The sequence below is a fragment of the Solanum dulcamara genome, chromosome 5, assembly GCF_947179165.1.
Source record: "Solanum dulcamara chromosome 5, daSolDulc1.2, whole genome shotgun sequence".
In the NCBI taxonomy this organism is placed as follows: Eukaryota; Viridiplantae; Streptophyta; class Magnoliopsida; order Solanales; family Solanaceae; genus Solanum; species Solanum dulcamara.
Window position 1 is genome coordinate 39888497 of NC_077241.1, and position 18223 is coordinate 39906719.

The window sequence follows — 18223 nt, forward strand, 5'->3', positions numbered from 1 at the left end:
GCTGTTATAAACTTGCCTCTACACTGGCAAGACGAGAAGTGAGTCTTAGGACAAAGCATGTGTGCATTATGGTAAGCATCATTACCATTATTATGACGCATGCATATTTGCTTCAATTCACTTAGCAGCCATATATAATGGGTATTCATTAATATTGATTCACATCGAGCAGCCACAAAAGTACAAAAATTAAAGTAATCTTATCTACTTAAGATTAGTGCTTAAAAGGATGATCATTGATAAGGTGCCGCACCTCTTGTTATTGTATGACCAAAACAAATGTAAAACCTATCATGGAGTCAACTGTCCCTCTTTTAGTGCAAGGAATCTGTCATCGAAGTGTGAATACTAGGTTATATAATTAGGGGTGTTACATCAAACGTATTGTGAATACGCGACACATCAACACCCTCAACTTAGAACCATTGTTTTTCTCAAGCAATGAAAGAAAACAAAACAACATGGTGCACAAAAACAAATGACTATCTAAAGATATATATCAACTCAAATCACAAAACACATGCCCCTCTCTTTCAGCCAACTTAGATATGTAATGCACCAACATTCCAACTAACTCACAAGTATCGATTTACAATATCACACTACTCTCAGTCAACCAAACTAATGCAGACAACAATGTACTGTTCAATATAGCAACTAAACAACATAAGCATAGTTCCCTCACCACAAAGAAGTCTTTTGACGATATGTATAAGAAAAAAATGACTAAAATAAAATCACTCACACTCTCACATGAAGTTCAATCAATGCACATGTACAAACCATAGGCTTGCCCTTATTTTCTACACCTTCACTTTTGAATAACTCTTTTAGGATCTCATTAGGACTTTCTTTGCTTGTAACGTTGGCTCGGGATCAAGTAGGATACATTTAGGATTAAAGTGACTATTTGCCCCCTCCATGATGCTACTTTGACTTAGCTACACCTTTTCAACCCCAAACTTGTGTTATCCACTTTTTCTTCCTTTCTCTATTTACGCACATGTGTGGTCTCCACTTTTTTTTTCTTTTTCTAATTATTTTTATCATTGTACTCTAAATTTTCTGTTGCTTTACACTTGTTTTTTCCTTTTCTTGGCATCCACAACCCAATTCTTTTCTTTTTCCTCCCATCACACAATTCTTTTCATACCCCAATATTTCTGCTTTTCTCTATAGTAGCCACTATTAACTTATGCTTTTAGCCTGAGTTGAGGTACACATTGTCCTAAGAGTAACCAGGGACAACATAAAAGTCTATAGTCAGATGGAGAAGGTGAATTTGTATTATTTCGAAGAAATGGTCTTTTTCAGGCTCAAACTTTTGGTTCAAAGGGTACAATTTCATTTTGGTTGGTCATTTTTAGTCTAAGGAACTTATTTTTAACAAAGGCCTACGATGATGTACTAATCAAGCTATTCAATCATTTCACTGAGACTAATAAAGCAAATTCTAGCTTACACATGCATTGTTCGGACTAGGTAATTCAGCTCTCATACACAAGGCACATATCTTACGCTATTCAACACCAATCAACAGTCATATTGTAGCTAACATTTAATCGACAAGTCAATATGTATAATGTCCTATAAAGATCCTAACAAGTCATTTTTCACAGTTCAGACACAATCACTATATACTTCTTTTCATTCAGTTCAAAGAATTTAGACTTCACAGGCTATTACATATTTCTATAGACTATTATATTTACAATAAAAACAATCTAAACATGCCAATGCCAATAGATATTATGCTTAAGAGAAAATAAACATGGCAACAAAAACTCCCAAGAGGTCACGATACCAAACCCCCATCAAAAAATGGTGCATTGTCCTCAATGCACGTCAAAACATCAAAAAGTATATACAAAGGAGGCGAACATACCTGTGATACCCTAGGCGTCAGTCTACAACTCTTATGTGGTCGTAGTAATGTTAATGCACTCAATAATGTGGGCTTTCCCATATCATCCTCGCCTATAGTAAGAGTGAAAGTGCTGGTAGGTACCTCACTAGTAGTTCTCTTATCAACTAGTACTGGGTCTCAATAAGAGCTACTTTATTGACTGATGCTTGTTTCCTCAAGCTACTGCCGCTCAAGCTCTAATCACTCTCTAGCTTTCCTTTTTGAAGCTCGCTATGCTTTATAAACATGCTTAGCCTCAGACATTCCTTTTTTTCTACATCATTAGGAGAACTATCTCTATCCCGGCGTTTCTTACCCTTTCCTTTTTTTGTCAGGATCAGAGCTGAAATGGAGCCCCATGCATCATCTAATTGAATGGGCTCAGGAGTTGAAGAGAATAGTTGCATCATGGCATTTGTAGCAACGGTAGGAGAAACAATGGCTTATTTTATTACAATCTATCTAAGTCCTGATAGAGGATGACTAACTATGTTTGTATGAACTCGATCTCCTCAAAACTCAAGTTGCTACTTTAGTCAGTAAAGTGGGCCGAGGCCATCCACACGACCCTAAATGATAGAGATCTCTTTCTTGAACTAGGAGCAAAGTTGGTTCGCTTCCTACTGTACTTGAACTGGACTACCCTTAGCCTCTTAATGACCTGCTCTACAAAAGCCTGTATTCTGTGATGATCCTACACAAATTTCTCAAGAAAGACATATGGTCCAATGGTCATCATACTCGTGGCATTGGATATGGGAGGATTCCGCCTAGTCTTTCCCTCGGGCTGCTTTGTAACCTCGTTAGTTACAGGAGTTGTCTTAACTTCCTCCAAAGATAGTGTAGGATGAGGTAGAGCCGTATTGATAGGTATAGGCATAACAGGCTAGGACAACTTGTTCTTATAGAAAAGGTTGTCCATATCTTTGATTAATACTACATGCATAGAATTCTTGATTGTGGTGCGATAATTATAGTAACACTCAATGAAATACCCATAGACTCACAACTCCCAAAATAGGCACGAGAATAGCAATCCAGCCCGCTCATTGAAGTATCTACCATAAAATTTGGCCATAATCAAACGGTCACTATGTAAGCCAAATCGAGTGATGATGTATGCCACTAGTAATGCCTACGATGGTCGAAGAGTGTTGTCATTTTGGGTCGATTGGAGGCGGGCATAGACAATAGCCCACTAAAACTTAGCTAGAAATCTGAAAGAGGCTTTAGTAATGGGTGGCTTTAGGTTGGCACCCACGGTGTATTCACACCCTCAATTACGATCAGCTATGCAATCCACCACATAATCTAAGTCCTCCCCTTTGGGTTACTCATACGCTCCTTGCTAGTGACCAAATGATGCTGGTGACCATTCCGAACATCTGTGTAGGAAGACGAACCATATATGAACGAATTGATAGTGGTCTCAAAGATTTTGACTTGCATTATACGGACCTGTACCTACTCTAGAGGTGGTGATCTCATTATTATTATTATTATTATTATTATTACTATTATTATTATATGGTGGTGCATAAGAAGAATAAAACTCCTTAGTTATAGTTTGGCCATAATATCCATGCTCCTTAGTCATCCACCTAAAGTGATGTTTTTCAAATAAGTCCTTAAGCTTAGTTAGTGCATAGAGATTGTCAGTAATAACCCGGACTTTTGGTACGATATCGTGTTTGCATAGACTTATAGAACTTTTTGGTCAGGCCATTAGTGAATATTTCATATTGGCCGGTGGTTTCCACCTATTTACCAAAAGTTAAATAAGGCAACATTGATCTATGGAGTTATTTTCTCTCTCATCTACTATGCGCTCTATACTATCTTGGTTTTCCTTGCCTTATCCATTACCAGAGCCACTTGCCTCTACTCTGGACTATTCATCGTCTTCACTTTCCTCATTGTCTGAGTCGTCTTCCTTCTCTTCATAATAGGAGGGAGCATCCTCAGCCTCTGTACCTACCATAGATCTAATGGTACAAGGTGAGTGGGGAGAGATAGTAGTTGTGACTTGCACCTTGGACCAAATAGATGATTTGCTTCCCTACTCCTAGTCTGAATTGTTAAATGATTCCTCAGATGGTTAGTCATAGATCCAGGACTTTGGAGTCATATGTTTGGGTCCCATGTTACCTGCGAAGACTACAAAGGGTTACTATTTACAAAAGAAAGTGCGACGAATTAAATGGGTACTCAAACTTCCCCAAAATTATGCAAGCATAGCAATGTCCCTTAAGAAATGACGTCGCTCAATCCATCATAGGGTGATCGCAAGATAATTCAAAATTAAATCCTGTTTTTGAGATTTTGTTTATTTTTAGATTCTTTACAAGTTTTTCTATATGGTAGACCTTCACAGGCCGTGAAGTGGTACATGAACCGTGAAGGGTTCCGTGAAGCTTTCCAATGATGCTGTACTAGGAAATGGCCTAAAGTTTTTCCAAGTGGTTGGACCATGGATGACATCACGACCTATGAAGAAGATCACGGTCCGTCATGCCTTCCATGATCCTACACTTAGAAAAATTTCAAGTGTGGACACATGGGCATCACCATAGTACGTGAAGTGCAATATGAGTCATGGTAAATGCCTTCATCCCCAACTCGATCAGTTCAACCATGGCAAATTTTTTTCTTCATCAAAAACCAATATAGAACACCCAAATTTAGCACCATAGAATCACTTACAACTAAACCCACATCCCTTAATCCATTCATAACATGTATATCAAATCCCACCATCAATCATAAAAGCAAAATTTCTAGTTCATGGAGGAACTTACTTTTCTACTTCAATATTATGAGACTTCGACAAAATACGGATTGGGGAAAACCATATGATGGTCCCTAGAAATCCTAATCACTTGAAGCACGATGAGAAAGGGTAATTGGCAAGTTGGGAGATTTAGAGTCGAAGAAGAAGTGAGTTCGTTTGGGAATTTAAAAATGACCCAAATTTTTGGGTGAAAATGTGGTAAAAACACAATTTACCCTTTGGTAATTAGGGTTATGGGTCGATCGGGTTGGGTTGATTTTAATTTCATTAACTAAGGGACCACAGACAGTTGTGGAGATTGTGAAGAACACTATGGGGCGCAAAAATCCTTTCGTGGTCATTGACTTAGCCAAAACAACAAAATACATATCTAAGGTTCACCGAAGGCTAAATAGTCCATGAAGTCTTTCACGGGCCATAAACCAAACCATGAACCTGAAGCCCAATTACTAGTTGTTCACCACGCTTTCTCACCATGGGTAGTAGTGCTCTCTACGGTTTGTATATGGTCCTGTGAAGGACTACTTTGGCCTTATTTTTAGTGTTTTCTCTTTATTTAAATCCTTGCACTCATAGAACACACTATGACACTATAAAAACATCAAAAACAAAAATTTATACTATCAATTACAAGTACAATCCTTCAGTTTCCTCCCAAGCAGTGTCTGCTTCTACATCGCGGTACGATGCGGGTCACTTGACTACACAGACTTCATCAAGCTTCCCCTATGGGTTTCTTCCCATGAAGCGCCTGGTTTAACATTGCACTATGAAGAAGGTTCCTTAATTACTTAGACTTCATAAAGGAAGAGCTCTTCAACTGTCTTCGCTTTTTCATTTTCTCCCAAGTATGGCTTCACACTCTTCCTATTCACTTTGAACATATGCCTATCTTACGCTTACAGCTCAATACGCACCATGTGGAAATACTCATGTTATAGAGAAAGGAACAGACCATTTGGATTTCAGCTTTCCAAATATAGTTTGAGTCCAGAATTGAACAGCAGCACCAATTCACTAGGGCAAAACTCATGCTTCTCAATACGTTGATCATGATATAGCTTCTTTCACTCTTTGTACAAAGATGCTTCCTCATATGCCCTGAGGAAGAACTTATTCATCTCATTTATCTACTCTAGCCTTATATTTGATGCTTCGCTCCAACTCAGATTTAGCTTCTTACGTGCCCGTAATGCCTTGTGCTCTAACTCTTCAGGCAAATGACATGTCTTTAGAAATACTAACTAATATGTGATAGCCCAATATGTTTTTTGAAAGTTGTTCAATATGCCAATAGTGCATTATCAAGCTTCCTTGAAAAGTCAGTTCTGTTTGCATTTACAGAATTAGCCAGGATCTCCTTTATTTCCCTATTGGACACCTCCACGTGCCCGCTTGACTAAGATTATATGGGGTAGCTACCTTGTGCTTCTTTACACCATATTTGGTCAATAGACTTCGAAAGATTTTCTTACAAAAATAGGACCCCCCTATCACTGATAATTTTTCTCTAGTGCCAAACTGTAAAAAAATGTTCATTTTCATAAAACCAGCTACACTCTTACTCACATTATCTGCAAAGACAACAACTTCAACCCATTTGGAGACATAGTTGACTGCAACCAGAATATACTTCATTCTATATGAACTCACAAATGGTCCCATGAAGTCCATACCCCTGACATCAAAAAGCTCAACCTCCATGATTGGAGTCATAGGCAACTCTTGGCTCCTTGATATAGCACCTTGCCTTTGTCATTTGTCTCAACTCTTTTCTAGATCATATGCATCTCTATAGATGGTGGGCCAATAATATCTGCATTGAAGTACATTTTAATTTGTTCGGGCTCTACTATGATGTCCACCCATTGGAGAAGAGTGGAAAGCCTTAAGAATACACAAGATCTCAACTTCCGGCATACACCGTTCGATCAGATTATCAGCACATATTCTAAACAAATAAGGCTCATCCCAGAAATACCTATTCACATCTTTTAAGAACTTCTTCCTCTACTAGAATATCAGGTCTTCGGGCATTTTATCACTAACCAAATAATTGGCAAAGTCAGCATACCAAGGAATGAGGTCAAGAGTAGTGGCTAATACTTGCTCATTTGGGAATGAATCATCAATTTCAAACTCATCCCCATCTCTTTTATTAGATTCTAACCTCGACAAGTGGTCTTCTACCTAATTTTCACAACCCTTTATGTCCTTAAGTTCAAAGTCAACCTCTTGTAGCAAGAGAACCCATGTGATCAACCTTAGCTTTGTATCTTTGTTTTCCATAAAGTACCTCAGAGCTGTAGGCCAGTGTGCACATTCATTTTTGTACCAAGAAGATATGCTCTGAATTTCTCGAATGCATAAACTGCTAGCAACTCCTGCTTAGTGACAATGTACTTCTTCTAGGCTATACTTAGTGCCTTGCTTGCATAGCATATAGGGTGAAAGATCTCATCATACTTTTTCCTAAATACAACCCCTAAAGCTACACCACTAGCATTGCACATGACCTCAAATGGTTCATACCATTCTGAAGCAACAATCACTAGAGCTGAAATCGGTTTCTCTTTCAAGCACTCGAACATTTTCATGCATGCCTCATCAAAATAGAACTTCAACTCCTTCTGTAACAAATTACACAATGGATGTACAATTTTATTAAAGTCCTTAATAAATCAGTTCTAGAAGCCTGTATGTCCCAAGAAACTATGGATACCCTTTACAGAAATATGAGAGGTTAACTTCTCATGCCTTTCTTCATATCTTTGACACCTACATCAGTTGACTCTACCTATTGTAGAACCTTGGATAGAATGTCTTCCATTCTCGAATTTCCAAAACACTCTTATCTCAATCCCGGTTCCCAAGAGCCACATACACACCTCTTCATCCATTCTTATAGTTGTCTTTATTTTTCCAGCTCCCTTGATCACGGTTTCTAGCTTGGTCATAATAGACATCCTTTTGAAAGTTTTGACCTTAATTTCTAGAATTGTAATTCTTGAAATCCCCCTAGTTGTTCAGATGCTTAGCTTCCTCCTCAAAATCTATCTCTAGCTTATTTTGCCTGTTTGCACCACCAACTTCATTTACCTTCTTATCACCTTTGGATAGTAAGCGCTTAGTCAGTAAATCCATTTTTTATGTGAGTCATATCTTGATCTTGCTCCTCTTCTCGCCTTCTATGCTCAACCGACATATTGAATGTATAGCCCATGACACCTATCTTAGAATCTCTTGTGTGCCATGCCCTTCTAGTTTTTGAAACCTAATATAAGATGGCTGACGTTTTCATGAAAGTTTTTGACATGAATGATCCACCACAACATTGATCAACTATCAATCTAGTGACAAAGTTACACGATCTATTGAATAGCTCTATGAAGTGCTTGTTTGTGAGATTATGATATGAGCACTTTTTCAAATATTGAGTGAATGTCAACCACGAGTCATTTAGTGCTTCATAAGAGAGATGCTTGTGTGAATTGATCTCATCCTTGATCTGCAACTTCTTTGAAAGTGGGAAGAATCATTCAAGAAATACTTTCTTCAGTTCTCTCCAATTGGCGATGGAATCATGCGGGAGCTCATTTAGCAACCTAATTTCCTCCCCAGATAGAGACATTGGAAATAATCATAGGTGTATCGTTGTTTGGCTGCCTCCAGGGATGTCACAAGATTTTCATATGGCAATGAATTTCATCAGGTGCTAATGTGCATCATCTCCAGCCGCTCCTTTAAATAGTCCTTTCAAGTTCAAGAGTTGAAGCATGGTTCTAGTGATGGTGAACTTCACACCTGGTGGTAGATATCTGGATCATCATCCTCTAGAGAAAAGTCAATAGGCCAAAATTTCACTCTACCTCTTAGAACTACGGAGGATGCTAAGGTGAATCGTTCACATCTTTTTCCTCATCCCCTAAATTATTATTGTGACCATCATTTGATCTATCTTGATCCTACAAAAATTCTCTCAACCATTGTGCCTTACACTCTTGCACATTCATTTTTCTAAAAGAAATTTGTAGATCAAGATCCTAATGGAGTAGTGGTTCACCTGTACGTCGGGTATTGGACTTGCACAAACTTGTACCCTACACAAATAAAAAGAAGAAATAAAAATAAAATTAGGAAATAAGACTACAAATCAAACTAACTACTAGTAGAGTATTTCAAAGTCGTATTCCCTAAAATCAATGCCAAAATTTGATACTCCCAAACTTACACTTCAATTAAGAATTAGAAAGCGGCCACTATCAAATATAGAACACAACTAGGTTGGGGTCGAACCCATAGGGAATGCAGAGGATAAGTCTACTTGCACTTAAATTCAGTTGTAGTCACTATTTTTCCAAACTAAAAATGCATAAAGTAAACTTGGGGTGTTTTTTGTTTAATAAGTAACAGTTATCAATATTTCCAGTAACTAAATGAATTGGACATAAGATTTTAAACAGTATGAGAAAGTAGATAGGACTGTGTTTCGCATGAAATGTAAATCAGTAGTCGTCTCATATTAGTGATATTGTATCAATGTGTCACATGCAAAATCTAGCAAGTTATGTACATCTAAACACCTTCCAGTCTTATTAGCTTAATTTCATTCTTTACCTTCCGGTCTCCGAATGTGTATGTAACTAACACTTACTTTTGACCTCAGAAAAACTATCCCCTCCCGGGGTCAAGTTCTTAGACTAAGGTTTTGAACTTCAAATCTCTGTTGTAGTTTCTTTTCCTAATCACCAACCCTCTCTCGAGAAATAAATGAATACATATGAGATCTAACATGTGCACTGGTTAAAATAAAAATAAGATGATGAAAACTACAAGGCATGCTAAACAATGAATGACAATCAACTATACATTTGCCTACTTCATTATTTCGTCATGGTTCCCACAACCCTAGTTATGGGGTTTAGCTACTCATATTCATAAGTAATGAGTTAATAATCTATGTAGAGTTTATAAAACAAGACTTACATTTATGTAATAATAAACCTTGAATCACAAGAACGAAGAACGAATCAACAACGAATGAAAGATTGTGTTGAATGTTTGAATCTTGCAAGTACTCGAAATTATGCTTCTCACAATGTTCAAAATACTATAAAGTTAGAAAGATTATGTAACCCTTAAAATAAAACAAGTTTGAGTTTTTATAGAATTCGAAAATCCAATCCTAAACCAACTAGAAAAACTTAAGTCGTCATAGTTCACGTCTAAGATTCACGAGTCGTATTGACGTTCATCATATATGGTCATGCTCTATGGTGTCGGACTTAGCTCCACAACTTTGTGGGACTCTTTTTCTTCATGGACTGTCTTCAAGCTCTGCCGCCTCGTGATGGGGTCCGTGGTTCTTTACTTGAACCTTTTCAAACCACTTTCAACATCTCTTTCACGCTTTACCATCCGATCCATGGTTAACTCCACAGCCTGCCAAGGGTCTCGTGGAGTTTCACTTGGCAGCATTTCATTAGTTCCTCTTCTGCATCATATTAGCATAACAGTCAGCCACCACAGAGTGTATAAAGCTTCAAGACTATGGTTGCACTCATGATTATCCACTGCAGTGCATTTCTCAGCAAAAACTCATCAAAACTCAACAATAAGACCAAAAATCATGCACGAATTATTTTTTTTGCAAAATGAACAAAACACATAGCAAAACTCATGCGCGAACTAATTTTCCTGCAAAATGAACAAAATGCATATCATTTTTACAAACACATGCTTGAAACTAACACTAATTCATTATCTTGAGCGTTGAAAGTGTCATAAATATGAGACACATCACATATATATATGTTCATACACCATTTATACAATATCTATCAATGTTTATACACTATCTATACACATTGATACATTACATATACTCAACTTAAGGTTAGTTATTAAAAAAATAAATTAAGTTTGTTGTTTAGACATGGTCAAATCGTAGTTAATAAAAACTAAAAGTAAACCGTGGCTGGTAAAAAGTAAAAAAATAACATTATTTCACTGTGGCTAAATAGAGATAAATCGTGGCTAAATAAAGATAAAATGTGGCTAAATAGCAAAATTGGCTATACTTCATGTTAATTTATTGGCTATATGTTTTGTAAACTAATGATTTTTTGTTACATATTTGAAATCATCCCTAACCAAATGGCCATGGCCATTTGATTTTATAATCCTTCACAAATTTTATTTTAGTTTTTTATAGATGATCAGTGGTACCCCTCTTGCGCAATGTTTTATGGGTTGGGTACCATAAATGTTGAGGGCCTCGAGGCATAGGTAGTGGAAGAGTACATGATACACTGTTACTGATAAAAACTTTGAAATTCGGTATCTAAATATCTCTATTCTTCATTGGCGAGTCGTTTCCATCATTTTTACCAAATAGTTATTGAATACCTTATGTGAGGTTACCTGGATTATAAATGGTGATTTATGAAGGGTTAGGTTTGCATCAGATTTCATCAAGAATGTCCTTTCTATAGCTTGATTTATCTTGAAAAGTCACATGGATGAACATCCTTGGCTTGAAAAGTCACATGTATGAGCAGCCCTGGCTCTTTCCCTCTCAAAGTCTTGTGGTTTCTTGAGATGAAAATGTAATAGGAGTGGGTTCCATGGTTAGATAGGTGGGTATAATAATTAATTTAGTAGAAAATTTAGTAGAAAATATACAACCTGAGGTTATATATATTTATATATTCATATAAGCATTTCATATAGGCGCCACATAGAATAATAAAAATGGAGACATGGAACTTAACAGTTCAACCACAAAAATATAGTTATACTATATTAAAAGTATGAAGGTTCTTAAAATATTGATTGAACTTTTAAACCCTCATTAAAAGTATCTTCTATAGACAAAATCGTTTTTACACCTTTTTCCTCAAACTATAATTATACATAAATATTAATAATATATATATTTTGGTAAATCTAAAATAGTTGTTATTTTTGGCATAGGAGTCCTAACAAAAACAACCTTATTTTTGAAAAATAAAAGCTGCCATTATTTGTGGAAACTAAACATGTAGTAGGAGTCCTATCAACAGTCAAAAAGTGCTTTAGTTTTGGCTTAAAGAATGATGAATCGGGAATTTTAACTCATTTAGGGCTCAAAATCCAACCAAATAGTATCCTCTTTGCCTATATTGTTTCCAATATTGACCTTAAAGTGTTGATTTGCAGACGTGAGGAGTCAAGGACAAAGCATGTGCATTATTTTGAAGAAAAGAGCAAACAAATGACAAAAATGGTGAAAACATGTCCTGAAGCTCGCAAAGAGCTCCTTGGCGACATGCCAATTGGACTCTAAGATCGCCTTATTGTACTGAAATCCAAGGCTAACTTCCAAGGCAAGTCGGCGAGTCATGGAGCACAAGGCGGGTCGCCTAAAAGTAAATACGAGCTAAAATGTGCTCACAAAATGGAGCAAAATCTTTGGCCTAAGTGAAGGAACTAAATGGTGATCCTGTAGAGAGAAAGGTGACTCGTCGACCTGGAAGATGAGCTCGGCTAGGCTCGCCCAAAAGCTCCGAACTATATGAAAAATTGAGCAATTAAATTCGAGGTATATTCCCTAATATAGAATTGTTGAATAGGTCCGTGAGCTTGAACATGCTTGCAAACTAGCCAGCATGAAGACTGAAGGATTTATGAGCTGAAATGCGAGATACCAACCCAATAAGCGACTAGCCGACCACTTTAGTGGGCACAACTTACATCGCCGAAGTGGTCCTGGCTTGACATTTTGGCCTGCTTTTGGAGAAATGATAATTGATTTTTAAAGTGAGAAAGATATATTTTACGTTGCTGAGAACTAGAGAATGGAATATTCCATTTAACTTGGGGTTTTGACATTGTTCTTGGGGTATTTTGGGGAAAATTGAGCTTGATCATTTGTAATTTGAAGTGAAACTTTGCTGAATTCAATGGGAAGTAATTATTTTGGTAAAACTTCTTTCAATTTTTCAATGTGTAGCTAAACCCCATCCTTCTAGGGGGTGCTTATGTAATTAACTTGTAGTTTTGAATTTGGATTTTTATATCAGCTCAAGATTTGTTAATTTAATATGGGTTTTGTTAAATTTTCATATATTCATTTATGAGTTATGGTTGCAAATGTAATTCTATGCTAGATCTTCATGTTAGATTGAGAAGGGGATGCAAAGTTGTTGAATTAACAAGTAGCCATTGATTTGAATTTGTCGACAATAAATATCACTCAAGAGAGGAGATTATGCTATGTTTTGGATTAATTTCATTAGTACTCATGTTTAGGCTCGAGATTGCTTGCATGGATAGATGACTAGTAATTTAAAAATACTTGTCATATGATTGTCTAACCTAGCCTATCCATTGATATTTAATGATATGCAGCTATGCATCTAACCATATAGGTACTACATGCTTAACTATGCACCTACACTAGAAGTCTCCTAAAACTTGCTAGAACTCCATTACTATTGATCTTGTTGGCATTAACCCAATTAACTCTTCTAATTATATATGAAATTCATTAATTTAAATCATGCCTTAATTTTTTTACTTTTACTCTACAAAAGATTAGAACACGTGCATACTTCATGATTGAATTCTATTCAATACCGTTCCTCGTTGGATCGACCCCAACTCATTGTTGGGTTTATACTTGTTAGAGACCATCTACACTTTGACATGTAAGAAGTATAGTTTGAACAATGGAATTTCAAAAACCATTTTAAACAATCGAGTTCATGTTTCATCCTAAGAAAAGGGTAGGAACAAAAGGGTGTCAAACTAGATTAACATGCTCACAAGAAAATCACAAGAGGGTACAACAATTAGGTTCACTCTCAAAAATCATGCCTAAGATCATTTCTTTCAATCATTAATGCTAATCGATTAGACCAACGGGGGAAGTTCTAGGTGTCCTCATGCATATCTTTCAAGTGTGCCTCAACACACATGACATTCCAATACGGACATCAAACATAAATCGTTAAGTTAAGCTCACGTGCGATGATCATTGTAAGACTCAAAATTGACACTTAACTCATCACAATGAGATGCCAAGAGTTTACACAAGACTTATGCAACCTCTTTTGCCTCGCTGTACTTACACAAATGTGAAAGGGTGCAAAACTAGATTCACATGCTCACAAGAAAATCACAAGAAGGTAAAGCAATTAGTTTCACTCTCTAAAATCATCCCTAAGATCATTTCTTTCAATCACCAATGCTAATTGATTGGACCAACGGGGCAAGTTGTAGGTGTCCTCATGCATATCTTTCAAGTAAGCCTCAATACACATGGAATTCCAACACATACATTGATACGCTCAAATTACACCTTCCTAAAGAAGTATAAAGTGGTTGTTGATCAAATATAGAACCTAAGAAAGGTTAGGGTTGATCCCACAATGAATATGGTTTAGACTTAGATTAATCGTTTATTATTTATTTAAGTAATCAATTTATTTCCGTAAAGAAAAGGGGGGGGGGTTATTGAAAACTAATTAACAAATCAAATCACAAACATTATGTAACAAAGCAATAGTTTAATGTAGTTTTAAATCAATATGAAGTGAAACTAGGGTTTATGTGTTCCCTATGAATCCTTAACTATGTAGATCTTTGTTTATTAGTAATTCTTTTCTAGTGTGGTACATGTAGAATCGGTAAGTTAAGTTCACCTAAGTCCTTGATCCGGCAAATAAGCCAATTTCACTATGCAAATTGATCCATCTATGAGTGTATGCTTTACTAACCCTTACCAATGATCCCAAATTTATCTATCCCCTGATCTGTTCAAGTTAATTAGATGACGATAATTAGCCTCAAATCTCATTGTTTAATTCCTTTTCCTATATGTCACCTACTTGATCCGAAAAGTAAGGATAAGGCGAGTTCTAACGTTGGCCACCATTAAAAAGCAATCAAAACTAAGGGAAAAACAATACATGCATGCACACTATTCAAGTATTGCTTTTTATTAAGTCTACCTCGTTAATTCCTCATGGTTCTCACAACGCTAGTTGTGGAATTAGCTACTCATAACTACGTGATCACAATCAATAATATTTGAGTTGAAAGAAATCATGAACTCACAATAACGAATATGAAAATCCAAAATCTTCAAATAAAATCCGACCATAAATATTGATAACAAAAACCAAAATTCAAGAATAAAGGCCCAAAAGTAGTTCAAGCTCTATTCTCAAACCCAAAAACGTACATCCTCTAAAAATAAACCTAAAGATTGTATTTATAGACAACTAATGCTAAATAAATATGAATTTAGAAAAATCAGGAAACTTTAAGTTGGTTAGGTTCTACGACTCATTTGTACGAATAGTCATTATGTTGATGAGTCATAAACCAAATTAGTAATACAACACTTTGCACTAAGGAACTCTTCTTCGTCAGAAAAGACCTCTACGACTCGTAAACTTGAATCGTAGATCAGGTCCTGTTTTTATCTTCTGCAGTCTCTTCTACGAGTGTCTTTTACGACTCAAAGGAATATGAATGAGTCGTATACTTGACTCATAACTTCAGCTCTTCTTCAATTCTCCACTATTATTTCGATGACTATAAATGATGACTTGTAGACTTTTGAACGACTCATAGACTAGACTCGTAATCTTCAGCTTTGCCTTTATTCCTCTCTTTTACTTTGACAACTGATGCCTACTACCCGTAGAAGTTACTACAACCGATAGCATGGACTTGTAAACTCCAAAAACTCCTGAAATCAGTGTAGTGCTTCCTCAATTAATACTCCGACTTAGTTTCACGTAAAACAAACACAACTACAATCAAATATACTAACAAATGCTCAAAAGACATACAAATTCTAAAATTTAGAGTATTAAAATTACCATAAATCCATGGTAAATCAGACATCAAACATAATTCTACAAATCAAGCTCATGTGCAACGATTATTATAAGACTCAAAATTGACATTTTACTAGTCACAACAAGATGCCAAGAGTTCATACAAGACTTATGCAACCTTTTTTCCCTCATTGGAATCACACAAATGTGAAAGGGTGACAAACTTGATTCATATGCTCACAAGGAAGTCACAAGAAGGTATTGCAATTAGATTCACTCTCAAAACTCATGCCTATGATCATTTATTTTAATCACTAATACTAACTGATTGGACCAGCGGGGCAAGTTCTAGGTGTCCTCATGCATATCTTTCAAGTAAGACTCAACACACATGGAATTCGAACACGGATATCAAACATAATTCTACAAACCAAGCTCGTGTCCAATGATCATTGTAAGACTCAAAATTGACATTTAACTAGTGACAATGAGATGCCATGAGTTCACACAAAACTTATGCAACCTTTTTTTCCCTCGTTGGACTAATACAAATATGTCATTCATCAAGAGAACTATTTAAGTCATTGATATTGATCAAAAACAACTCTTGAATATACAAGTCGACATTAGACACAATGATAACAATTTAAGAGAGAGAACAAGTGACAAGTTCCAAAATCAAATATATACAACCCATCAAACTAGCAAAGTCATATTTACAACCCAAAATGTCAAAACATCAAAATGACAAAATATCTAAGTCATATGTTAAACTCAAATGGCTAGGTACCTATGATACCCTCACCTTACCCAAAGGAAAAAGTAGTGTCCTTAATGCAAAATAAGATAAAAAAATAAGGGAGAGATGGAGATACGGATCCCCTTATCAAGCTAAGCCTAAGGATATCGCTGGACCACAGATATTTCCTCAAGAGGAGAATCAGTTCCTAGTGTATCTTCAAGAAGGATAGGAGTTGGCTTGACTAGAGATGGATCCTCAAGTGAATTTGCAACAGGCAACTACAACTGGGCATCCTCAAAAGAAACAAGTCCTTTATATGTGTCCTCGGTCTACTACTCTGTCTCACTTGTAACCTCCTCATTAGTCTCGGGAGGCTCATCATAATCCTCAACAACATCAACATCAACTCCGATCATAGAAGATGGAGGGAGCAAAAAACTAACAACTCTGTATGCCGGAGGCAAATCTGAACTTGTAACCTCGGGGTCATCACCACCACTCCAAGCCATTAAAAAGTCCATGGACTTCATCTCATCCATATCCCTTCTCAAATCACGAATATCAGCCCGTAGGGCTACCAAATTATCTAAACGACCCTTAGCTAGCTCTCGCTCCTCAGCTCGAGCGGTGAAAGTATTCAAACAAAGCGCATGATCACTCAAAGTCAAACTTTGTCTTGTCACCTGTACCCATATAGGGTAAAGGGCAGCCTCAATAGCCACGACGATCATGGTGGGATAGAAACCTCAAGTTTAGAGTTCTTCACATCCACCGAATAGGCAAGGTTTCCCATATGATAAAGCATGGCATGTGTAAGTACAGATTGGGATGTGGTAGTAGTATGAGGAACTATAGAAGTAGAAATGGTAGTAGATGTACCTAGCACAGTAGGAGCGGGAGGGTGGTACCTGCCTTCAGAGACTCCATATCTACTACCGCCATCGTATTAACTGGTGCCGATCTTCTCCAGGCCTCACCATCCCTCAAATAGTCTACCTCAATCCAGAAAAAATGTCACTAGATGAGGAAGTGACCACTCTAACATCAGTTGCATTATCAAATGAGACCCTAGCCCGCTCAGATAAATTAGTGCTCAAAATAAGAAAGGGCAACGAAGTCTGCTGCTACCGATCCCTCAATAGAATCTCTGGCATAATAATCGAACTAAGTTTCAATATCTACCTATTAATGATAATCCCCACTAGTGCCGCCTTGGGGAGGTGAAGGATCGACTCATTCTGTGAAGGCATGAGCATGCTGCTGATGAACCCAAATCAATATCGTGCAATAATGTTAATGTCCTTCTTCTCTATCACACCTCCCTCCTCAATCCATAGAGGGGTAATGTCAGAAATTATTGGGGCTAACCACCCTTTCAAGTCATCTAATTTGTTATTCTTGATCTTATCTGCCAATGAATGGCGAATACAGACTATGCACCCTAGCACATCATTGTTGTCCATCTCACTACACTTAACCTCTTTTCCTCGAACTATAACAACCTTAATAGGTACAACTGTGCTAGATTTAATTTTCCCCTTTGAAATCAATTTGGCATACTCTTCATAGAACTTACGAACCCAAGCTGACACATAAGGTATCCGCTTGAATTGATGAAATTGGATTGTCCACCAAATCTCCGAGTATCTATCGACTACTCCCTTAGTAAAGAGCCGCTTCTTCGAAAAAATGGTGCAGAGACCTGCATCTTTCAAATGATTGTTAGAACGGGGATGCAATAACAGGAACTACCCGAGGTACCCTATTGGTTAATGGGTCATGGACAACTGTGGAGCGCATCTCTATCTGTGCACGCTCATAAACCTGTGCTTCAGCAAGAGGATGAGGTTGGGACTCCACAATAGGTGTAAGAACCAATGTAGAAGCAACCTCTCCTTGGTATGGAACATTATCACCCGACCATGACATGCTTTTTGACCCTGATTCTTCAC

The 18223-nt window shown here is 36.9% G+C and overlaps 1 protein-coding gene across 1 annotated transcript; it reads right to left on the reverse strand.

The window, feature by feature from the left end:
• Window positions 1-16426: 16426 nt before the first annotated feature.
• On the reverse strand, window positions 16427-17002 carry LOC129890550 (uncharacterized). Its single transcript, XM_055966084.1, has 2 exons — window positions 16625-17002; window positions 16427-16549 (listed from the first exon to the last, which is right to left on the reverse strand). Exons 1-2 carry the CDS (start codon window positions 17000-17002, stop codon window positions 16427-16429), a joined length of 501 nt encoding a protein of 166 aa, XP_055822059.1.
• Between the last annotated feature and the right edge of the window lie 1221 nt (window positions 17003-18223).

Coding starts and splice junctions, on each gene's coding strand:
- LOC129890550 (XM_055966084.1), bottom strand. CDS start 17,002: ATGATCGTCGTGGCTATTGAGGCTGCCCTTTACCCTATATGGGTACAG. Junction 16,550..16,624: donor CTCCCGAGACTAATGAGGAG/GTTACAAGTGAG, acceptor GCCCAGTTGTAG/TTGCCTGTTGCAAATTCACT.